A 21744-nucleotide genomic window follows, 5' to 3' on the forward strand; every position below is an offset into this window, starting at 1 on the left:
CTTAATGGCAGTTGGCTACCAACTAAAAGAATTGTGAAGTTTCACCCACAAGAACATAAAAGAATCATAATTCATAATAATTTGTTGGGCATTGTTGCTATAATAATGATGGTGTTGGGAAAGATAAAAGGAAATCATATTATTTAAAAAGAAATTAATTAATAAGACAATTTAACTTTTTTTTTTTTTGGGTAAAAACAGGAAGAACTACACGAGAGGTAACTCGCCCAAGAAATATATATATATTAATGCACTAGAAAGAGAAGAAATACATAAATTAATAGGGGAGATGAATAAATAAAGCAATTTAATTTGGGCGTTTAGTTTTGGACCACATTTTAACATGGACCAAGCGCCAAAGTCTCAAACGATTCACGAAGGATGTTATAGAAAGGTGTTTTGAGCAATTAGGAAAAAGACGACAGAGCAAAATGGATTGGACGCCCTTTTGGTTTTCCTCTTTTTTTCTTTTTCCACCTGTTTTGTTATATCTATATTAGGATAACTTGAGGCTCTGTTTGGCATCACTTCTCAGAATCGTTTTTGGTGATTCACGTGATTCTGAGAATGAGAATTGTGTTTAGTTTTGCCTGGCCCCCGTTTCTTATTTGAAATAGGATGAAAAAAAAAAAAAAAACCCTCTACCAGCTCCATTCATTGGAGTAAAAAAATCGGATTCTCTGAATGAGAATTCTTGGTCGATTCATTCTTGTGACGTCCTTTAAAAAACGAACACATGTGACTCTCTCCATCATTCACATGTGTTCGACCTAAAGCCCTCGTTCTCTTCACATTTTGCCTTGCATTTTTTTGTAAGTTGCAACGGCTCTCTCCATCCCTCTCCAGTGTTGTCGACATCATCTTTTTCATACTCTATCTCAGGTAATATTTTAACCAGTTTTGTTTTCTCCACATCATCTTCCTCATACGACATCTATTGCAAGTTGCAATGACTCTCTCCATCATTTTTTTTTCTTTTCTTCTCAAACTGAGAATCCTTTCAATCGTTCTTTCTCCACCGGTCATCTCCAACATCATCATCACTCTCCCAACTCGTAAGTATGAAACTCTTGATCCCAATAAATTTTATTGTTGGTGAATGGGCTGTTACAAATGCACCCACAAAACGATAAATTGATTTTTTGTTCTCTCTGTTTCGTTCCCTCTTGATCCCAAAAAATTGACTATGCGTCACGGATGGTGATGTTGTAAGTAGGACGGCAATGTAGCAGTTAAAAACTTTTTTAGTTGAAGTCCTTGTATTGCTCACGGATGGTGATGTTGTAGTTAGGATGGATTGTTGCATCATTTTATTTATCAAATAATTGATTCAAAGAAATTGGTTGCTACGAAGACGTGAATTTATGTATGAGAAACAAGAATCAGATGATTGTGTCAAACAGGACTATAGTAATTCTTAAGATGAAAATTCTCAAAATCCATGGTTTTCATAAAGGATTTTGAGAATGAGATTCTCTGGAATGATGCCAAACAGGCCTTATCTTCTTTCATGAACGGACTTATGGCGTTTATGCAATATTTGAAAACCCCGGCCAAATTACATGTCAAAGAGCCAAAAAAAAGGCTTGGTTTGTAAGAAAATGACTATTCACCACATGCCCACATGACTGACTTAAGTTATTATTATTAGTTTATTACCCAGCTCCAATTGGGTGTTGAGAAGATTTTTTTACTAAAACATCCCTATAGTTTTATGGATTTATTTAACCTATCATGCAATTTTTGCTTTATTAAAACACCCCTTGTGCCTTGTAGTTTCTAACCTTTTTACTAACAAGTGTTCTTTTTGCCATGTAGAAAGAATAATATGATTGCCTAAAGTGAGTGGAAGATGTTCAAGGGCATTGGGCTTATAATTAATTATTCCAAAATACCCCTAATACTTTTTTATATATAAAAAAATTGGTCCGGTAGAGCCATTTGCCATGTCGGGCAAAAATTATATTTTTATTTTTATTTATTCTTGATATAAATTTATTTAAATAGATATTAAGGTCAAAATTATGATTTTCCACTGTCATAAGTAAATCAATTGCAAATTAGGGGGTATTCTCGTAAAATACAAACTATAGGAAGGTTTTAGGAAATCCATGAACATGCAATGAGTGTTTTATAAACGACAATGACCCTTTGTGCATTTACCAGTGGGCCCCACTTGGGGTGAGAACGCATCATCAATGCAGCATGACTGGAAAGGCGGAGCAGAAAATAATAGGCAACACAAATCTCTCACTTTTATCATCTATTAAGTCAAATGAAAAACCCAACACAAAGACTTGCAAGTTGGTTACCTAAAAAGCAGATGCAGAAAAAAATACGCATGAACGTATGGTTTCCCAAATATATATCAGCCTTCCTGTGTTGAGAGTCTCTTAAATGTTTTTACTTTTTCTTTTTGATTGTTTGGGTGGGACTGAGTGGTTCAGACCTTCAGGAAGAGTTTACCATTATTGGGTTTTTCTTTTTCTTTCCCTGTATTTTATTTTTTTATATTTTCTTTGATTTTGGTTAATACTTAATAAAAATTTAAGGTGCCATCCCTTCACTGTAAATTTTGAGGTTAAAAACAAACTACTTGGGCTACTAGTATTGTCAGTCTTGTTGCCTGTTTACTGAGCTTCTTCACTTTTCCAATGAATAAAAGATTAGTTGAGTATAGCTGTTTTAGTGGTTATGGGTTCAATCATTTTGCTTCGTACCAACCATATTACTGGTCAATCTCATATGCTATGTTGGGAAGAGTGTAAATGCCAGTTCAGTACATATTTGTACTCGGGCTCTATTTTACTAGTGTTTGGTAAGAGTGCAATTGTCTTTAAAATGACAGTAAACATGATTTTTAAGACATATTTATGTTCAAAGTGAGAGCAAATTTTGCATTAAAAAATGGATGCAAACTTTGCACTCAAATAGGGATTTTGTAGTGATTACTTTTGTATATGCAATCTTCCCAAATAGGGCCTTACTTGCATCTATGGTTAGAGACTTTGGTGCGGAGTAAAAAGATTGGTCCCACAGCTAGTAAAACAGTTACCAAATTAGCTAATATGTTCTCAAGCATTGGTTTAAGCTATACCCATCATTATAACTAACTTCTAGGGTAAATGAGGGAGTGGCACTTAGCTTCTAAAACTTTAACTTGTGACAAAATCCCACCCTGAGATTTCCTCTACCTTGTTCATGGGCTTCACCATAAAGATAAAATTATGAAAATGTCCATTCAAACTTTTGTATTCTTTTGTTTGTTTTTTGTTTTTTTTTTTTTTTTTGTTATCTCTGTACTTCCTCTTTTTTCTTGCAACTCTTGTATTTTTTTATTGTTTTTATTTTGTCAATTTCTTTTTTATTGTTTTTTTTTTTGCAACATTTTGTTTATTTTCTTACAAGGAACCGAGCATAATGCATATATATAATTTTTATAATATATGGCATATAATAAAATTTCCAAGCAAAATGCGAGCTCAAATTTTCCAAGTGGGGGGTTAGACCAGATGAAAATGATCACTGCTAACTCTAACTCAAGGGTCAAGAATGCAAAGCTAGTAGAAATCCAACCATTAGACTAATAATGAGTTCTTTGTATTAAACAAGGATGAACTAGTGCACTAGAATTCACCCTTATACCAGTGGGCCGTGGACATATGAAGAGGTTGTTTCCAAGACTTGAACTTTGATGACCTAAATTGCAATTGAGGAATAACGCAATCATTGCTCTCAGACTCACCCGCTTCTTTGTACTAAAAAAAATGAGGAAATAGATTCATCATCGAATAGGTTATAGTTATAAACGAAAAAATCATATCTCTTAAAAAAACAAAAGGATCGAATTATTTTAAACTATATAATTTTGCTAACACCATTTGGAATAGTGTAAGGGCAATTGCTATGCACATGTGCTAATATATGGTAAAAGTATGAGTTCACACCATGTAATCAAATTTACCTTTTATCATTTACACCAAAACCAATACAAGTATCCGCTTTATAATAGTATAGATGTGTAATTTGACTGAGCTGATTATTTCTGTTAATTGTTATTTAGGGATTATTGGGAAGGTTGAAGTTAGGGATGACAATTTTTCCCATCCCCGACTTGATGGAGTTGGGGATGGAGATTGTTTTGGTGGGGCAGGGATAAGGACAGGAATTAATAGTAATCCCCGACCAGAGTCGGGGTTGGGGATGAGGATTGAGGTCCCTGCCCCACCTCGACCCTGATTATATATATATTAAAAATATTATTTATTTTTTTAAAATATTGTTATCTAAAAAAAATTTCAGGGATTCAGGTCCCCACGGGAACCCATCTCCATCGAGGATCGGGGATAGAGGACAAATTTTATCTTCAATTGGAATTGGGGACGGAAAATATAATCCCCTCCCCGAACCTGCCCTATTTCCATTCCTAGTTGAAGCTTTGGCTGAATTACTTTGGAGAAGTCAGTGAAAGAAGCTTCAATTCAATGAAAAGCCTTATTTTGGCAATGCTTATGATGCAGCAATGGTTTGATACTAGATTTGGTTACTAATTTTATGATATCAGATCTTGTTTTTAGGGGTGGTTGAATTAAGAATAGCTACGCGGGGTAGCTCGGCCCCAAACATCAAACCAACAAATACGAGCCAGGCTACTAGGAAGAAAAAAAAAATTAGGGAGGATAAAGAGAAGGAAAAATAGTTTCACACGCAATGCAGTCCATAGCAGCATCATATCATGCCTTTGTAGTTATTATCGTGGGACTTTTTTTTCTGAAAAACAAATGCAAAACTAGGCTATCTAATTGGTGATCCGAGTGGCCAGATGTTCTCAACTCAGAATAACCTTGGTGTATAGATAAATCTTACGGCCAATGGCATATCCTACACCAATGGGTAAATATCTCTGTCTTGACTCCCATTTTCGTGCTTATTTACAATTAAACAAACAATGACCATATCAGCTATTTATTTGCTTGGTGTAGTCAAAGTTTAGCAAGATAATTGAAAAATTTTGGGAAATTAATCCTACCTTGTGGGACAATTGTCCTTTGATCCAAGAAGACAAACAAGTCTAAGTGGTTGGTAAATTCTCGGATAAGAAAGGCTCTCCCTTCCAACAGTAAAATATTATACCGTTGTATGCTAGAGGTCCCAATAAAAATATGGCCCTCTAGTCTAACAACAATATACAAGAAATATCCTGAGAAAACCTTACTTGGACACTGCTTCCTTGGGTCATATTCACAGTCTCTGGTTTCATATTGGAGTACCTAAGCAAGTGTCACTGTCCGTTTGATTTGTTCACAGCTACTGGTGCTGGGTCCTTCATAAGTTTTCACCAAACATTACTTATAGGTTGTCTGGATGGTATCCACCTTTCAAGGCCAGGAGCTGTTGTGTCAAAACCCTATCAAACAAACACCTGATGTGGAACTTATAAGATGGTGGGTCTCAATAGATGAAAATGTTGTTGTAGTGGTTATAGGCTGTCTTTCGTACAACTGCCACTTTAAGCTCAAATGTTTAGAGAGGTAAGGCTCCATTTGGGAAGAGTGAACATGCCACTTAAGTGCATGAGGGCAAACTTTGCATTCATTGATCAATATAAAATAAAGGTACGGAAAATAAATTCATATTGCAAAACTAAATCAACTTTGCGTTTGTATGGAGCAGAATGCACTCTACATATTTATATTTGCATTATTCCCAAAACAGAGCCTAACGCATTTCATGCCAAAATGCCAAAATAGGTGTTTTGACTACACTCTATTTGAACTATTCCCAGACAGAACCTAATTCATTTCATGTCAAATTTCCAAAATAGGTATTTTGACATGAAGCTTGTTTGGTTGTCACTTATGTTGACTAGTATTGAACAAGTGTTTTGAGCAGTAATGTGATTGGTATTGGCATTGCTACCTAAAACTTGGAATGAAATGTGCATATTAAATGTGATACCTCCCTATGCTATAGGGGTGAGCAAATGGGTAGGGTCCAGCCGAAACTGAATGGAACCAACCTCAAATTGGCCTTTAACCAACCCTACCAAATCTGTTAAGGGTAGGGTCTAATTTAAAATTCTTGGAACTGATCCCAACCTAGGCCAATCCAAGGTTAGGGGTTTATCTTACCTGAACCAACCAAATGAACCGACATTGGTTAGCCTTGGAGGAACCTACCTTGGAATCAAACTTGTCTTGAAATAAACCCCAAAATACATCTGGGGATGTGAAGATTTGTACCCAATCACTCATGGTTACAAAGGTCATAGTCTCACTTGACCATTGAATTAAGTTATTCGATCATTTGTTTTCATTTTAATATTTGAATATGTACAATAAGTAATGTAAAAAATAATATTTACAACATTTAAATTTAAATTATAAGTTTTGAACCATATAATGGTAATCTATATATTAAGTTACTCACTTTAATAAATAAAGATAATATAAGTTTTAAACTATATATTATATTTACTAATAATCAAGTTTTCAAAGAACATGCATTTTTCTGAAGGAGGAGTAAAAAAGAATAGGTTCCATGAGTAGACCCTAGAACCACCAAAACTAGAATCGACTTTCATAGAATAAGTTCTACTTCCAAAAACCCAGAACCAATCCCAACAGGATAGGTTCCAGGTTCTATCATAGAATCAAACTGAACCAACCCATGCTCAACCCTGTTGTAGTATACTGATCTCTCATCTAATGGTAGGGGGGTTAATTGGACTTGATTTGATCCAATCCAATCTAATTCAATGTGAATCCATTACAAATAGACCAGGTCCAATCCAATCCAATCTAATGAATATTTTGGACCAGTCAAATTAAATGTCTAGACCATTCAATCTATTAAAATTTGTTTTAATTTAAATTGGTTTTAACCCAAACCTGGTCCACTCTTTATCGATGGAACAGATATTGTCTAAATCAAACCCAATCGTATGATATGCCATGCATTCTATTGTAAGGCTTGTAGATTCTTCCTAGTCTCATTCCACATCAAACCCATACCCACCTTCATTTGATCGAAGATTTACTTTTATACAAAATTTTAATATCTTTTACTTAGAAAAATACCCTTAGAATTAATTTTTTATTTGTCCTTTGTGCCAAGAGATCTGAACTGAAATGAGAGGAAAAGTTAGCTTGGAAATTAAAGATAAAACAATAAATGGACACAGGATAGTGAGCTCGATTCGACAGTTCATAGGATAAGATCTACTATTTTCATATATTTTTATTTTAGTTGGGATGATGATGTAACGTTTGGAGCTTTCATATTATTTTATTGTATTTGTTCACAATCAACAGAGAGATATTATACACATATTTCATTTTTCATGGGGAAGTGAAGATGTTTGAAATATACACATTATCCTCCGTTTTTTTTGTAGATGATTCCAAGACCTTGTTCCCAAAATAAAGAGAGAAACAGTAGCAAAGGAAAAATGGCTGAGAATTGGGAAAATCACTCAACTTCCTCCATACTTTTTGAATCCAGCTTAAAGCCTTCAACATCTCTTATTTTCAGAAATAGAGTTAAGAATCCCCTGTTGCATATGCTTGCCTACCAAAGATCTCCAATCAGATGTTTGATCCATCACATTAGCTAATAGAACGTCATCATATTCTACAAATTTGGACTTCAATAGGGAAGAAAAAAAACTAGAAAATTCATACAAACAAGAGTGGAAACTGATTTCATCCAAAGCTTAATTTCCACTCTTTAAATGTCTCTACTCTCTACCACGTATGGTTAATAGAGTTACACACACTAGAAAAGTTTGGTTTCAATGTAAGCCGGACCTCTCTCTCTCTCTCTCCTGAATTCGTCAGGGCTGTATTGGTTGATGATTTGAAGTGCATAGAAGCATCTTTTGTCATTTGAAGAAGAGGGTTTCTTTTCTTGTCATTAACACATGGTCGTTTGCATTTTAACAAATATTCTCCAATGAGGATGTCAAAACAAAACCTTTAAATGGGTTTGGGGAGCTTGACACTATCAAGACGTTTAAGCCTCAGCCTAAGGCCCTAAATAGGAAGGTACTATATGATTGAACATATCATGTAGGGTTGTTATTTGGAACCCCAAATCCTCTCTCTCAACCCGTTTAAACTACATGGAGTGATGGGACTAGGACTGTTCATAAGAAGACCCAACCCAGACCAATCCAACCCGAGTTGGCTGGGTTTTTTTCAGCACCGTTCAGTTTCGGGTTATAAAAAATCATAAACCAATGATTCGATTCAGTTTCAGTTTTCACACCAAACCAACTTAGTATCTAATTCTTAGTTAGTAATTACAACCTACTTAGTTCCTACTTAACTAAGTTGTCTCTATCCTAGTTAAATTAGGTTGTACAACAACTAAGTCACCACTAAATAGAGCTAAAACCAACCCAAACTGATTCAAATCGATCAGGTCGATTTTGCTTACACACAGGATCGGTTTTGATTTCAATTTCAGGTAACCCGACCAGGTCAAATCGGTTGGAAAAACATCAATAAACCGACCCAACCCGACCCGTAAACAGCCCTAAATGGGACGATCTTTAAATACCAAAGTAGCATTAATTATTATGACTACGAGGGATACACCACTTGCCAAGGGAACCCAAGAATCCAAGATATCACTAGTTCAGTTCAGCCTTCATCGCCAAGTTTTAACTTTTAACGATCTGAACACATTGTTTCATTCAAGTTTTAAAATTTAGCAATCTATCAGGCCGCATTGGCCGATACCCAGCAAAAGGGCCTGAACGTGGTACATATGGAAACCCAATGTTTGGTTTCTTTTCATATGTGAGTAGTACGTTCTATATTTAAACAATTTTTCAAATTCAAATTTGAACCTTATAATTAACCCTTTGAGTAGGGCTACAATAGTACAATTTGGGTTCGGCACAAGTTAGCAATTTACAATGCTTTAGGCTCAGGGCTTCAGTCAAATTTTGACAAAAAAAAAGCCAAACCCTAAACCACCCAAGTTGCATCCCTAGCCAGAATTACGCACCAAAAGACAGAAACGTGAAAGGCAATTTCCGATAAACCTTGCGTTCCCAGTACTTCAAACTTTGGGCTGAGAAAGATGGAAGATTATATTCGGGAAGTAGCAATGGATCTAAGGATCTAACACTAGGTCTTTTCCAGGAACCGGAGTTGTCCATAGACAATAGCTGCAGCCGTTTATGGCCAAAGCAAGAATTGGCGTGGATTGGATAATGAAAATGGCGTTCATCCATGATTACCCTACAGGAGTAAATCTTACGCAACTAGAAGGCACAATGTTATATAGATTAACATTGACACAAGGATCTAGTAACCATCAACATGGTAATGCTCTTTAGCCAAAACAAATAAGCCTGTACAGCAGTGAAAACGCAGCAAATTTCTACCTCTCCTAGGCCTTCTTATGGGCCCTTGCGGGACCCCTTCTAAGCCTTTTCAATACGACTCCTCTATGTTTTACATCCTGATTATCCTCCAATGTACTTCTGTCCTCATCGCTATCACCTGATAAATCCAAACAAGAAGCCAAAAGTCAGAAGGATGTTATTTGTTGGGGAAAACTAACACCTACGGATGCAGGGCACAGGATCCATGTTGAACCATGACAGAGTGTTGCTCCTTGGTGCATACCAACTAGGAAAAATTTGTATTTTACACTTTTTATTCAGTTCCAAAAATACAAGGAACCTGTCATTTTTTTTTCTTCAAAAAGTGGCCACTGACTCAAACCCACATTCTCACACTTCACTGAGCAATAGCCACTAGCAAAAATGTGTCTGATACATTAAATTTTTGGATAAAATTTGCCTTTTATGTCTAATTATCTAGGCATCAAATGCATTTATAACAATTCCAAATATTCTACAAAGTTTTCCATTTATATACAGTTCTATTCAATTTCTTCTTGCAAAAACCCGTCCAATTCATGAATTGCTGACAGTGTTCTATTATGCTTAAGGCTAAAAGTAGTTAATCGGATTACTAAAACAAAGCTCCTTTTGTTTTCTCCTTATCTCTCATGCAGCCCCAGATCCTATTCTTCCTAAAACGCAGAAATAAAAACCTCAAATTACTCAACCAACCTAGCATGCAGAAATGACAAAAAAAAAAGTTCGTACTTCGAAAACCTACCTGATAATTTGTGTTTGGTGGTATGTACTTTCTGCATAGCTTCTTCACAAGTAGCATACTTCTGATCCAATTCATATCCAGATCTCTTTGCAGCTACAGTAATCACTCCAGGCTCAGCTAGTTCTTCAGGAGTTTTACAACTTCCATTGTAAGGCTCCAACTGGCAAAACCTACAGTCAAAACATTCCTGCTCACTAGTGCGCTAATAAACATTATACCAACAGATAAAAATAATTCACTTAGATGAAACCTATATCCCAGTTCAATATTTCTATTTCTTATGACTGACACTAATCCAGTACTACATATCATACAGAATGGCATTCTAGAAAGTACAAATAATTCCTATTTCTTGTACAGTCATTCAATTTTCTAATGACCAAAGTATCTAAAGATAACAATCAACCATTGTTAAAAGATCCAAGCACCCTGACGAATGTATAACTACCAATCACGATTTTACAGAAATCTAGACAGAAAAATGATATGAATATACCATTCTTGAGGTAACTTCCTGGTATCAAAGCCACTTTCCAATTTCCTCCACTTTCTACATTTGTCACACTGCACCCACTCCTCATCAGGTTTGTAGCATGAATCACCCTTCACCTGGATTACCAAAGGGTTAAGGATAAAATATTAGCATGTGATGCTACCAATAAAAAAACAAAATAATAACTTACCAAAAAATGATTAAGAATCATTGTTCATAGTTACTCGCAATGATAAAACAAAAGTTTACATCATGATTTACTTTGCAAGATGCAAAATCATACATCTAGAAATCATATTCAAATTAACATAACCTCTAAAGCTTACATCATATTTTTATTTTTATTGTCTTTAGTAAAGGCATTAGGCACACCTAGCACCATGGTGGTGATTCTAATGATTGTAAACTACAAATCAGAATTGCACCAGGGAACACCAGGCAAAGAGAGGGGGGTAATATTTGAGTTGTATGCAATATAGAACTACAGAATTATTGCTAAAATTAAGTGAAGAATTCATCCTTCATTAAATTTTCAAATTCCATATACTCCGAAAGCTAAAAAGTTGACTATCTATAATCGAATTAAAATTTCAAATAATGGTTATTCAATTGTTTGGGCACAAGAAAGAGAAACTTAGTTGTGCATACTTTGCTTATAATGGATAATACATTAGGAACATCAGAGTGAGCAGTTAATTTGTTGAGTTGAATAGATATCACTAAAAATACAGAATGAAATGTTCAGCATATTTACATGTAAAGGTATGCATAATCTACTAAAATATGAATACTCACAAATATAGCCATACTTTGTACTACAAAAATATATAAAAACTAGAGCATTCTCAGTGCTTTTATCCCAATTTTCGAACTCCATATCATTCATATTATACATTTCACAAGAAAAAACATTTACTTTTGTATCTTGATTAATTTAGTACATGGTACATTGTCGCTTGATAACAGCATAGTGTTGCTGCCACATCTACACCTGATCATCCAACAATTACAAGCAACAGTGAGCCATAGCAAGAAACACCATGAAAAACATTTCACAGAAACTTGACTTTCTTGAGTTCTGAGGAAATGTGATTTTTAGAAAAACGGATTACCGAACAGAAGATTAGACCGTCTAACAAGAAACACTTAGTTGGAACTTATATGACACCATTTTTCTAGGAAATGGCAATGCTACCAAACATGCCCATAGTTGGCAAGGCTTAGATGATGATTTTGACCATCTGATTCCACCATCCAAAGTATAATGTCTTGAAAATCATAAAATGCCATTACGCAGTCTTGGTCCCAGCAATCAGGAGTCTTGGGAGAGGTAGTGATGCAGTACAAGTTGGGGTCATGCTATTTCAAGCAATAGAGGATACAGAAGTACAATTCCTTCAATCTTCATCCTATCTCAAGGAATTATGAAAATACCACCAATGGACTTATAAGTTGGGGTCATGCTTCGATATTCTTGTATTACAAGTTAATAGAATAAAAGAGACAGTTTCACCTATACATCTCAAAATTAAAAAAGAACACTGGATCATGCACTAAAAATAAAAGAGACAGTTTCGCCTATACAAATATGAACACTGGACCATGCACTAAAAACATTATTTACTTAAAGGTCAAATATTGAGTTGACACTCCACAAAGAAAATGAAGAATCAAAATTACCACAAGAATGAGGAATCACTGATAACATACCAAGAGAAGTGAATCGTAATTTTCATCCCAATATTTATCAGCTTCATTACCCAACCAACTCTCAAGTACAGCATAAGCTTCACAGTCCTGGAAACCTTGCTTATTGTTGTGCACCCAGACATGACCATTCCCATCACTCTGTAGAAATGCAACAAGGAAAGCATTAGGATGTAAACTTAGACGTGCATGAGCTATTAAATTTGTCCACTTTTATTTCAAGTACTGCATTACACAAGATCCTCAGAAACTATGACTGAGCTTTACATCCATGTGAGAACATAAATGTGAAAAGAGGAACAATTATTTCACTGTTGCTACTTCTATTTCCACTATACCAATGAGTGTTTTAAAAGCACAAGGTGCAAAAAAGGCGCAAGGGCCAATTTAAAAAAGGCACAAAACTACAAAAAAAAGGTAAAAAAAGTCAAATTTTCGAAAAAAAAATGCCAAAAAACTTTTAAAAAATGCAAAAAAAAAATTAAACATAATGTTAATAAAAAATATAAACATAAATTTTAAAATTAATGTTTAAAAAAGCCAATTATCTAAAATTAAAATACATAAACATAACATGTAAAGCGTATTCAAATGAAAATTTAAAAAGAAAAGCAAACATATAAAGCATTTTCAAGCATGTAAAGTCCACAATCTCTCTTTTTTTTTTAATTGCATTGCTTCAAGTAGCTAATGTGATGTAAAACATATTGCATTCTTGATTCTATGAGTCGCTTTTGTACCACACCCCTCAAGGCAAGCCCGAACAAGTCTATGTTAGGGTTTGAAATTCTTATTTCTCAAGACCAAATCAGCCCCCCACAACGTCCCACAGCACATCCCCGCCTTGTATTGGGAACATCTCCCAATGATAATCCCAGAAATGATGATGTCATCATTGGGAGATGTTCCCAATACACGGTGGTGATGTGTTGTGGGACGTTATGGGGGGCAATCTTGTGGGGGGATGATTTGAACTCTTATTTCTTGCTCGCTTCGCTCTCTCTCCGAAGTCCAAACAAGTCTGTTGTTTATTCATTCATTCGAATAAAATATCTTCTTAAAAAGCAATTAAAGTTATGAAATCATTATTTTTCATGTGCAAAATAAGAATTTCAAACCCAAACATAGATTTGTTCGGGCTTGCCTCGAGGGGTGTGGTCGGGGGTCCAGGGGCAGAGCCCCCAACCCAGCCGTTAGACTCAAAAAAGGCAAAAGGCGCAAAATTGTATAAAGGCACATGCCTTTCAAAGGGGTGCACCTAGGACCTGGGCGAGGCGCATACCCCAAAATGTGCCTCGCCTGTGCGCCTAAGGCACGCCTTTTAAATCACTGATTACAATTCCTGTCACTATATAACTATATTTAAGTGGTTAGACAGTGATAGCAGATACCATTTTTTACTTCTATTTCCACTATTATAATTGTAACCAGTGATTTAAAAGAACAAGTGTGCCTGTTTTTAAAAAGTGAGTGATTTGACAGCCATGAGAACAGAATCCTGTTGAGCACATCTTCTTTGGACATCTGTCTCCCTTCAAAAAGTCTGTTATTTCTTTCACCCCACACAGCCCAGAACCAAGCCTCTATAAAGCCCTTCACATCAGCCGGGAAACACAACTTAACTACAAAAAGCTCCAGCAAACTTACCTCCTAAGTAACAGTGCAGTAATAAATGGCTAGTAGTCTTCACATCAGTATAGACCTGATCCAGATGTTACTCGGGAAGAGAGAGGTATGCTCCCTTGATAGGCCATTGAAAAAGGATTTCACTGAGAATGAGACCGAATTCTCATACAACCATTTCCGTTTGTCCTCCCCTGTACCAGAGATCTTGGAGTGGTATGAAATCTGCGGCAAGTTTATCAAAGACTCCACCTCCCAAACGTTTAAATTACTCCTGAACAGAGGGTTCCAGGTACAATGGGGTCATTAGGGGGCCATCCCCACACCAGTAATCCTTCCAGAAAAGCACCCTATGGCAACTCCCCATTTCATATTTTATGCCCTTCAAAATCTGAGGATGAATTTTCTGGATTGCCTTCCATACTGAACAACTGTAGGGGGATCTTACCTCTTATGTCTCCTACTCCCTGTTACCAGATCCGCATTTTGAGACAACTAATCTTCTCCACAAACTGTCAGTGTGTTCATTGAATCTCCACAGCCATTTCCCTAATCCCTAGCTAAGCTGTGTTAACATCCTTCACCAATCTTATCCCTAAACCCCCCTTGGCCCTGGAGGTGCAGATTTTCTTCCAATTTACCAGATGACATTTAGATTCCTCCTTCCAACCCCTCCATAAGAAGTATCTCATACTTTTTCTAACATTGCAACCCATTTAGCTGGAATTGGGAATAAAACTGCGTTTTTTTTTTGGCAAAGCTTCGTTTTTTTATTAATCATACTGCACAACCACAGTTAAGCAACTTTTCTGTAAGAAATACATTTGGTAGAGATAATGCTGATGTGACATGGTCATAATACAGAGCCATTCCAAATGCTTCCTAGTTACTCTTGCCCAGCCCAATGACTGCAATCCCAGGTTTACTCTAAATTGTGCCAAAAATGTGACACATGTAAGGAGTTCAGCTTACTGTTTGGTTGTTCCTTACTACGATATCCAGTTTAACAATGAACCAGACAGTTGATCCAACCATTCAATGCTTTTGTATATTTAAAAGTCAGAAAGGACATTCACGGTCTATGGAAATTCCCAAGCATAACCTGAATTCAGTAATACAACTAAAAGATTTAGCCTCTAGGTTGGAATCATTATCATCATTTTTAAGGCTATGGCCCCATAAATCTAGTGCCAAAGTGCTAGAGTGGATGGTAACACAACCTTCATAAAAGAAACAGCTGAAATGAAATCTAATGACCTTGAAAAGTAAAACAGCAAGGAGAAACTTTGCCAGAGAGAATTATTTCAGAAAAGAATATCCTACCATTACATTTGTAACATCTATGACACCAATTATGCCACGGCCCATGTCTGCATTATGAACCATTCCACCAACCCTTTTATAGGCCTACAAAATGGGAAATTTTGATCACAGAGAAATTTTAAATTTTACGCTTTCTCGAGAAGTTTTGATCGCAAAGAGAGAATCATACCTCAATCAAGCGGCCATGCCAGTACAAAAATATTCCACAATTCACCCGCTCCCACTCTTTTTGACAGCATCCAACAGTCAAGCTAACAGGTTTTCCCATTATCTCGCCTTTTACAATCTTAGTCTTACTTAGGAACTTTGCCAGGGGTCGACTTTTAACCTGTCAAAAAGATATTGTAAAAAGAATAAAAAAACAAAATTCTATTTGAAGCAGTATAGTATATGCAAAGCATATAACAAGGAACAAGGACTTACTAATGAACCTTGAACACTTATCTTCATTCGTGGATCTAAAAAGATGACCTCCAAGTAAGATCGAAGTGAATAATCTAATGGAACCTTTAAATAAGACAACAAAATCAGAGGACCATATCAATGCATAAAAAAGTATAAGCATGAAGTTCAACGAATTTCAATATAAAAATATCATATTAAAAGAACATCAAATTATACAAAGATGAAAAAAAACTATACAGTTATTAGATATTCTTCCATTTGAAAAGTAATGCTTCAGAATCCCTTGGAAAATAATTTCATTAATGAAAAAAATGGATTACTGACCAATTTGCTAATTTGGCCAGGACGAGACCTGATCCGTCTAGAACGAATTAGTATATCACATTTGTTGGAGGAGCTTTCCCCACTCTTCCCAGATTGCCAATCCAAACAATAATCCGATCCCCATTCATCTAAATTCCATATGTATATTTGTGTTCCTGTGCCTTCAGCATTAAATAATGCTGATTTTTCACCAATAAAATACTCATTGAAAGGTGAGTAGTTTCTAATACATTTCAAGTTATACTCTGCCAAAGCTTCAGACTGAACACTTGTGTCCCTTTCCATGAATTGCCCCTGTCTGCAGTAGCTTATAATAGGAATTTCCACATTCTGCATTAAAACCAGAGTATGAACATCTAGATGAAAGTAAAACCCTTAAGCACAGACGTGACGGAATCTAATGGTTCTTACATCTCTCCCTGCATTTAATGACTGTGAAAGAAAAGCTACAGATCTGGAGTTACTAGTCTGGGTAAGAACAATAGCATCCCGGCCAAGCCTCATGGCTCCAGTCTGTGAAATCAAAATTTCAACATCAATAGTCAGTTTAACAGAAAGGTACATCATACAATAAAAAAAACCTGCTAAAACACCAATAAAATGTGCACTTCCAGAAGACCATAACATTGTTTTTCAATCAGCTACCCACAAGTACTGAACACACTTAAGTGTGAGACACCTGCCCAGCAAGCATATGCAGCAACTTACATGTGTGAGATAAAAGCAGTCACTCCAACCACCCCCATCAACAACAATATCCCCAACAAGACCAAATCAGGAAAAAAAAATCAAACCAAAATCCAACAAAGACACATTTCTGCATTTCTTTATCAACAAATAAGGACCACCAATCAGAATTAAACAACATGAGTTCACTCTAAAAATGATCCATAACCACAACCCACAAAGGAACACTGCCACCTCACATTTTGAAAACACCAACCATCAACTTCTCACAAATGATCACCTAAAAACAGTCAGCTCCCCTTGTATACCTGATGGTGCTCACAAATTATCAACTAAAATCCTTGACTTTCAACCACATCTAAAATAAAACAAAGTTCTTCAATTTTCTGTCATCAACCCTACAAGTCACTAGAAACATGTATTCAATTCACTATATGATTAACATGTACAATAGTCTTATATATACACAACTCCCAACTAAAATAGTAAATTCTTAATTGAACTAAAACTTCCTAAAAAATCACATTCAATAAAAAGGAAAATTTCCTAATCATTTCAGACACAAAAACTCAAAATCATCTTTTCTGAGGTGAGCCATCACTAGATCTCCTTCTTGGAACACCTTGTGCCTATGTTTGTCTACTACTTCATTGTATTTCGCGTTAGATTCCTCTAGTAGCATCTTGACGTCTTTGAAGAAAACTGAAGAAAACAGACCTTGAGAGTTCGGCAATGAGGGTTTTGAGAGTGAGAGTTTCAAACATTACTCCCTCTCAGCACCCTAACACTATTTTATTAAGATATATTTGAATAATTACAAGGAGGCCCTTAGTTGGGCAAGAAATTACAAAGAACATAACATAGAAAGGCTGGGCCCGGAATAAGGCCCATTACAAAAAAGAACATAAACAGTAAGAAAGAATAAATAGCCTATGGGCCATTCGGCCCATCTTCTCTACACTACCCCTCAAGCTGAGCATAGATGTCAATCATGCCAAGCTTGCTAGTATCATGCTGAAGTTTTGCCTTGGGAATGCCTTTGGTGAGAAAATCTGCCATCTGTCATTTAGATGAGATGAAAGGAAGACATACTTCACCCGAAGAGACCCTTTCTCTATTGAAGTGTCAATCAACTTTAATATGCTTAGTTCTATCATGTTGCACTGGATTGTGAGCAAAGTTGATGGCAGCCTGATTATCACAATACAACATCATTGGCTTGTCATGTTCAACCCCAAGTTCCTTCATCAATGATTTTAGCCATAATAGTTTAGAAACTCCATGTGCCATGGCCCTGTATTCTGCTTCAGCTGAAGACCGAGCAACAACCGATTGTTTCTTGCTTCTCCAAGAAACAACATTACCAGCCACCAAGCTGCAATACCCAGAAGTAGATCTTCTGTCATCAATGTTTCCGGCTCAGTCAGCATCGGTGTAGGCTTCAAGTTTCATATGACCATGCTTGGCAAACAGAATTCCCTTTCCTGGGGAGCCCTTCAAATAACATAGGATTCGCTCTGTTGCTGCCATATGAGTGTCTCGGGGAGCATGCATGAATTGGCTAATGCAACTGACTACATATGCAATATCTGGTCGAGTCATGCATAGGTACAGAAGTTTCCCAAGAAGTCTCTGGAAGATTCCTTTGTCTTCTAACAATGTCCCATCTGAGGCAGAGAGTTTATGACTCATATCAATAGGAGTAGCAACTGGTCTAGCACCCATCTTTCTAGTTTCAGAGAGCAAGTCAAGAACATACTTCCTTTGGGAGATAAGAATCCCATCCTGGATCGAGCAGCTTCTATGCCGAGGAAGTATCTCAGTTCCCCCAAACCTGTAATCTAAAACTCTGTATGGAGGAAAGATTTTAGATCATGAATTCCTGAAACATCATTACCAGTCACTACAATATCATCTATATATACAATGAGGTATACTGCCAGAGGTCCACTCCTCTTTGCAAAAAGAGTATGATCGGACTGTGTCTGCACATAACCAAAGTTAACAAGTGTTGTTCTAAATCTCTCAAACCATGCTCTAGAGGACTGTTTTAGTCCATAAAGGGATATCTTCAACCTGCATAGGGCCAATCAAAGTGAGCAGCTAAAGATAGAATAACCCTCACAGATGTCATCTAGGCAACAGGTGCAAAGGTCTCCAAATAATTAATCCCATATGTCTGTGTATAGCCTTTTGCGACCAGCCTGGCCTTGTACCTTTCAATGGTGCCATCAGCTCGATATTTGATAGTAAAGACCCACTTGCAACCGATTGGATCCTTGTGTAGGGCATCAATTTCAGACCTCATAGCATCCCCCCATTCTGTAATATTAAGAGCTTTTGACACAAACCTAGGAATAGGGTTAGAAGCAACAAAAGATAGATAGGCAAAGTATGAAGGAGAGAGTAACATGTAAGAAAGGTGCTTGGAAATGCAGTGAGCAATGCACTTCCGTTTTCCTTTCCTAACAACAATGGGAATATCAAGGTCAGGGAAGGATGACTCCAAGGGTGCTAAAATTGTACATGTTGTCTCATCTGTGACTGGAAGTGTATGAGGCTCATGTGTTGTAGGAGAAACAACCTGCTCATTTCTGGATCTTTGCCTTTGATAGACCTTGGAATTGAGGATAGGACGAGGAGGTAAAGGTGGAAGGACACTAGGACAGGGAGAATGGAACGACTGATCCGCCCTTGATTCATTTGAAGGAGAAGCAGACTCATCAAAAGACTCAATTGGGACAAGAAGAGGAAGAGCAAACACCTATGACAAATCCTCCCCCTGTGGACAATGTCCATCCAGAGATGAACCATAAAAGGGAGAAAGCTCATCAAAGGTGACATCCATTGAGACATACCGAGAGCCAGTCTTTGGATCAAAACAACAATAACCTTTTGTGTGGGGGAATAACCAAGGAAGATACACTTGTGGACTTTGGGTTCAAATTTATGCCTATGGACACTTGGAACATGTACATAACAGGTGCTGCCAAAGACACGAAGAGGAATAGGAAAAAGACCATTGTTCGGATGAAGGATATTGAAGGGAGACTTAAACCCTAAAACCCTGGATGGCATACGGTTTATAAAGTAGGTGGCTGTGAGAATGACATCACCCCAAAACCTTGTAGGAACATGTGAGGCAAATAAGATACTTCTTGCAACTTCAACAATATGCCTATTTTTCCTCTCAGCAACTCCATTTTGTTATGGGGTCCTAACACAGGAGCTTTGATGAATAACCCCCATGTCAGAGAGATAGTAGGATAGGTTCTTCTCAAAATATTTTTTTGCATTGTCAGATCTGAAAATTTTAATCCTGATATCAAATTGGGTTGGAACAAATTCATGGAATTGTCTTACATGTCTTGGAATTTCATCACGGGATTTCATCAGGAAAATCCAAGTGAACCGAGAAAAGTCATCAATAAACAATATAAAATATTTGTAGCCACCCATGGAGGGTAAGTGGTAAGGCTCCCACACATCAGAGTGCACAATATTAAAAGGAAAAGAAGATCTTTTATTGCTCAAAGGATAATTGTTTCTACAATGCTTTGATAACTCACAAGACTCACAATGAAGACTGGACAAACTACTTCCCTTAAACGGTTCAGGGAATAGATGACTCAAGGCAGAAAAAGACAGATGACCCAAACGACGATGACACAACATAATCCGACTAATAGACTCTGAAGAAACAGACCCGAAAGCAACATTCCCAGGATGATCAACGCATTGTCCCAGAGTATCAAGCAAGTATATTCCGTTCGCCTCATGGCCACTCCCAATCACCTTTTGAGACTCCAGATCCTGAAAAACACAGTAGGAAGGAAAGAATGTTACACAACAGTTTAGTGACTTGGTTAAACTACATACAGACAACAAATTTGTATTTAGTCTAGGTACATGGAGGGCAAAAGGTAGGAACAAGGAATCTGTAGCCTTGATGGTTCCCTTGCCAGAAATAGGGGCAAGTGAATCATCAGCTAAAGTGATTTTATCACGTCCAGAAAGCAAGTCATATGAAACAAGCAAGGTAGAAAGGTTGGTCATATGATCAGAAGCACCTGAGTCAATAATCCAAGGGATCTTAAGATTACCTGAAGTGGTTGCATGATTGGCAGAAGCCCTTATACCTGAATGAGCAAATGCAGAAGAAGCTGAATTTCCTGAAGGGTTGGAAGAAGAAGTCACATCCTCTAGATGGTTGATCATCTTCCCAAATTTTTCATATTCTGCTTTCATGGCTGCCAACTGTGCACAAGCAGACATCTCTTCAGTATAATACTTATCATTATCTGGCCCAGTAGCCACATTTGCACTTCTTGTCCTTTTACTATAATGTTTTTTTCTGAAACCAAATGGGAACAAGATTAGGATGTAATTTCCAACACTTGTCCTTGGTGTGCTTCGGCTCCTTGCAGTACTCACATACAACTTCTTTCTTTCCTGAGCCACTAGATGTCCCAACACCACCTTTGGGTTTAACCCCCATATTCCCAAAGTGATCACTAATACCAGCCCCTTGAACCTGAACAACCCTTCTACTCTCTTCACTGCTCACCAAAGCATAAGCTTGTGACAATGAGACACTCTCCTTGGAAAGAATATTTTGTTTTGTGATATCATATTCTGGGTTTAGTCCGGTTAAGAACTCAAACACCCTGTTCCTTTCAACCAGTTTTCTGTAAGTCTCTACATCATTGGTGGTGTCCCAAGTTACAGCTTCAGGGTTGAGAAGTATACAGCTAAAGGTTTCTCCCCTTGCCTTAAATTCTTCACATCACTTCTCAATTTATAGGCTCTAGCCACATTTAGTTTTTGGGAATAGGTTTCTACAACACTGTCCCAAATTTCCTTTGCTGAATTCATCCATAGGTAGTGTTGGCTAATTTGCGGTTGCATTGAGTTCACAAGCCACCCAATGACAGTGTAATTTTCTTGCATCCACTTCTCGTAGGATGGATCATCTTCTGGGGGAGCCTTCTTGCTCCCGGAAATAAACCAAACCCCCACTTTCCTCTACTACATATATAA

General features: G+C 36.9%; 1 protein-coding gene across 1 annotated transcript in view; it reads right to left on the reverse strand.

Moving 5' to 3' along the window:
• Positions 1–9269: 9269 nt before the first annotated feature.
• The window catches only part of LOC148849577 (uncharacterized), a 54996-nt gene continuing 42521 nt past the window's right edge, over positions 9270–21744 (reverse strand). Inside the window, exons 9-17 of the mRNA XM_088951478.1 lie at positions 16429–16530; positions 16018–16347; positions 15712–15795; positions 15458–15616; positions 15289–15372; positions 12346–12483; positions 10639–10751; positions 10143–10312; positions 9270–9515 (exon numbers count right to left, since the gene is read on the reverse strand). Coding sequence (XP_088807604.1) covers positions 9403–9515; positions 10143–10312; positions 10639–10751; positions 12346–12483; positions 15289–15372; positions 15458–15616; positions 15712–15795; positions 16018–16347; positions 16429–16530 — 1293 coding nt within the window. The 3' untranslated portion in view covers positions 9270–9402. The remainder of the gene's footprint in view (positions 9516–10142; positions 10313–10638; positions 10752–12345; positions 12484–15288; positions 15373–15457; positions 15617–15711; positions 15796–16017; positions 16348–16428; positions 16531–21744) is intronic.

Source organism: Nelumbo lutea, chromosome 6, assembly GCF_056320005.1.
Source record: "Nelumbo lutea isolate HS-2025 chromosome 6, American lotus-T2T, whole genome shotgun sequence".
Classification (NCBI taxonomy): Eukaryota; Viridiplantae; Streptophyta; class Magnoliopsida; order Proteales; family Nelumbonaceae; genus Nelumbo; species Nelumbo lutea.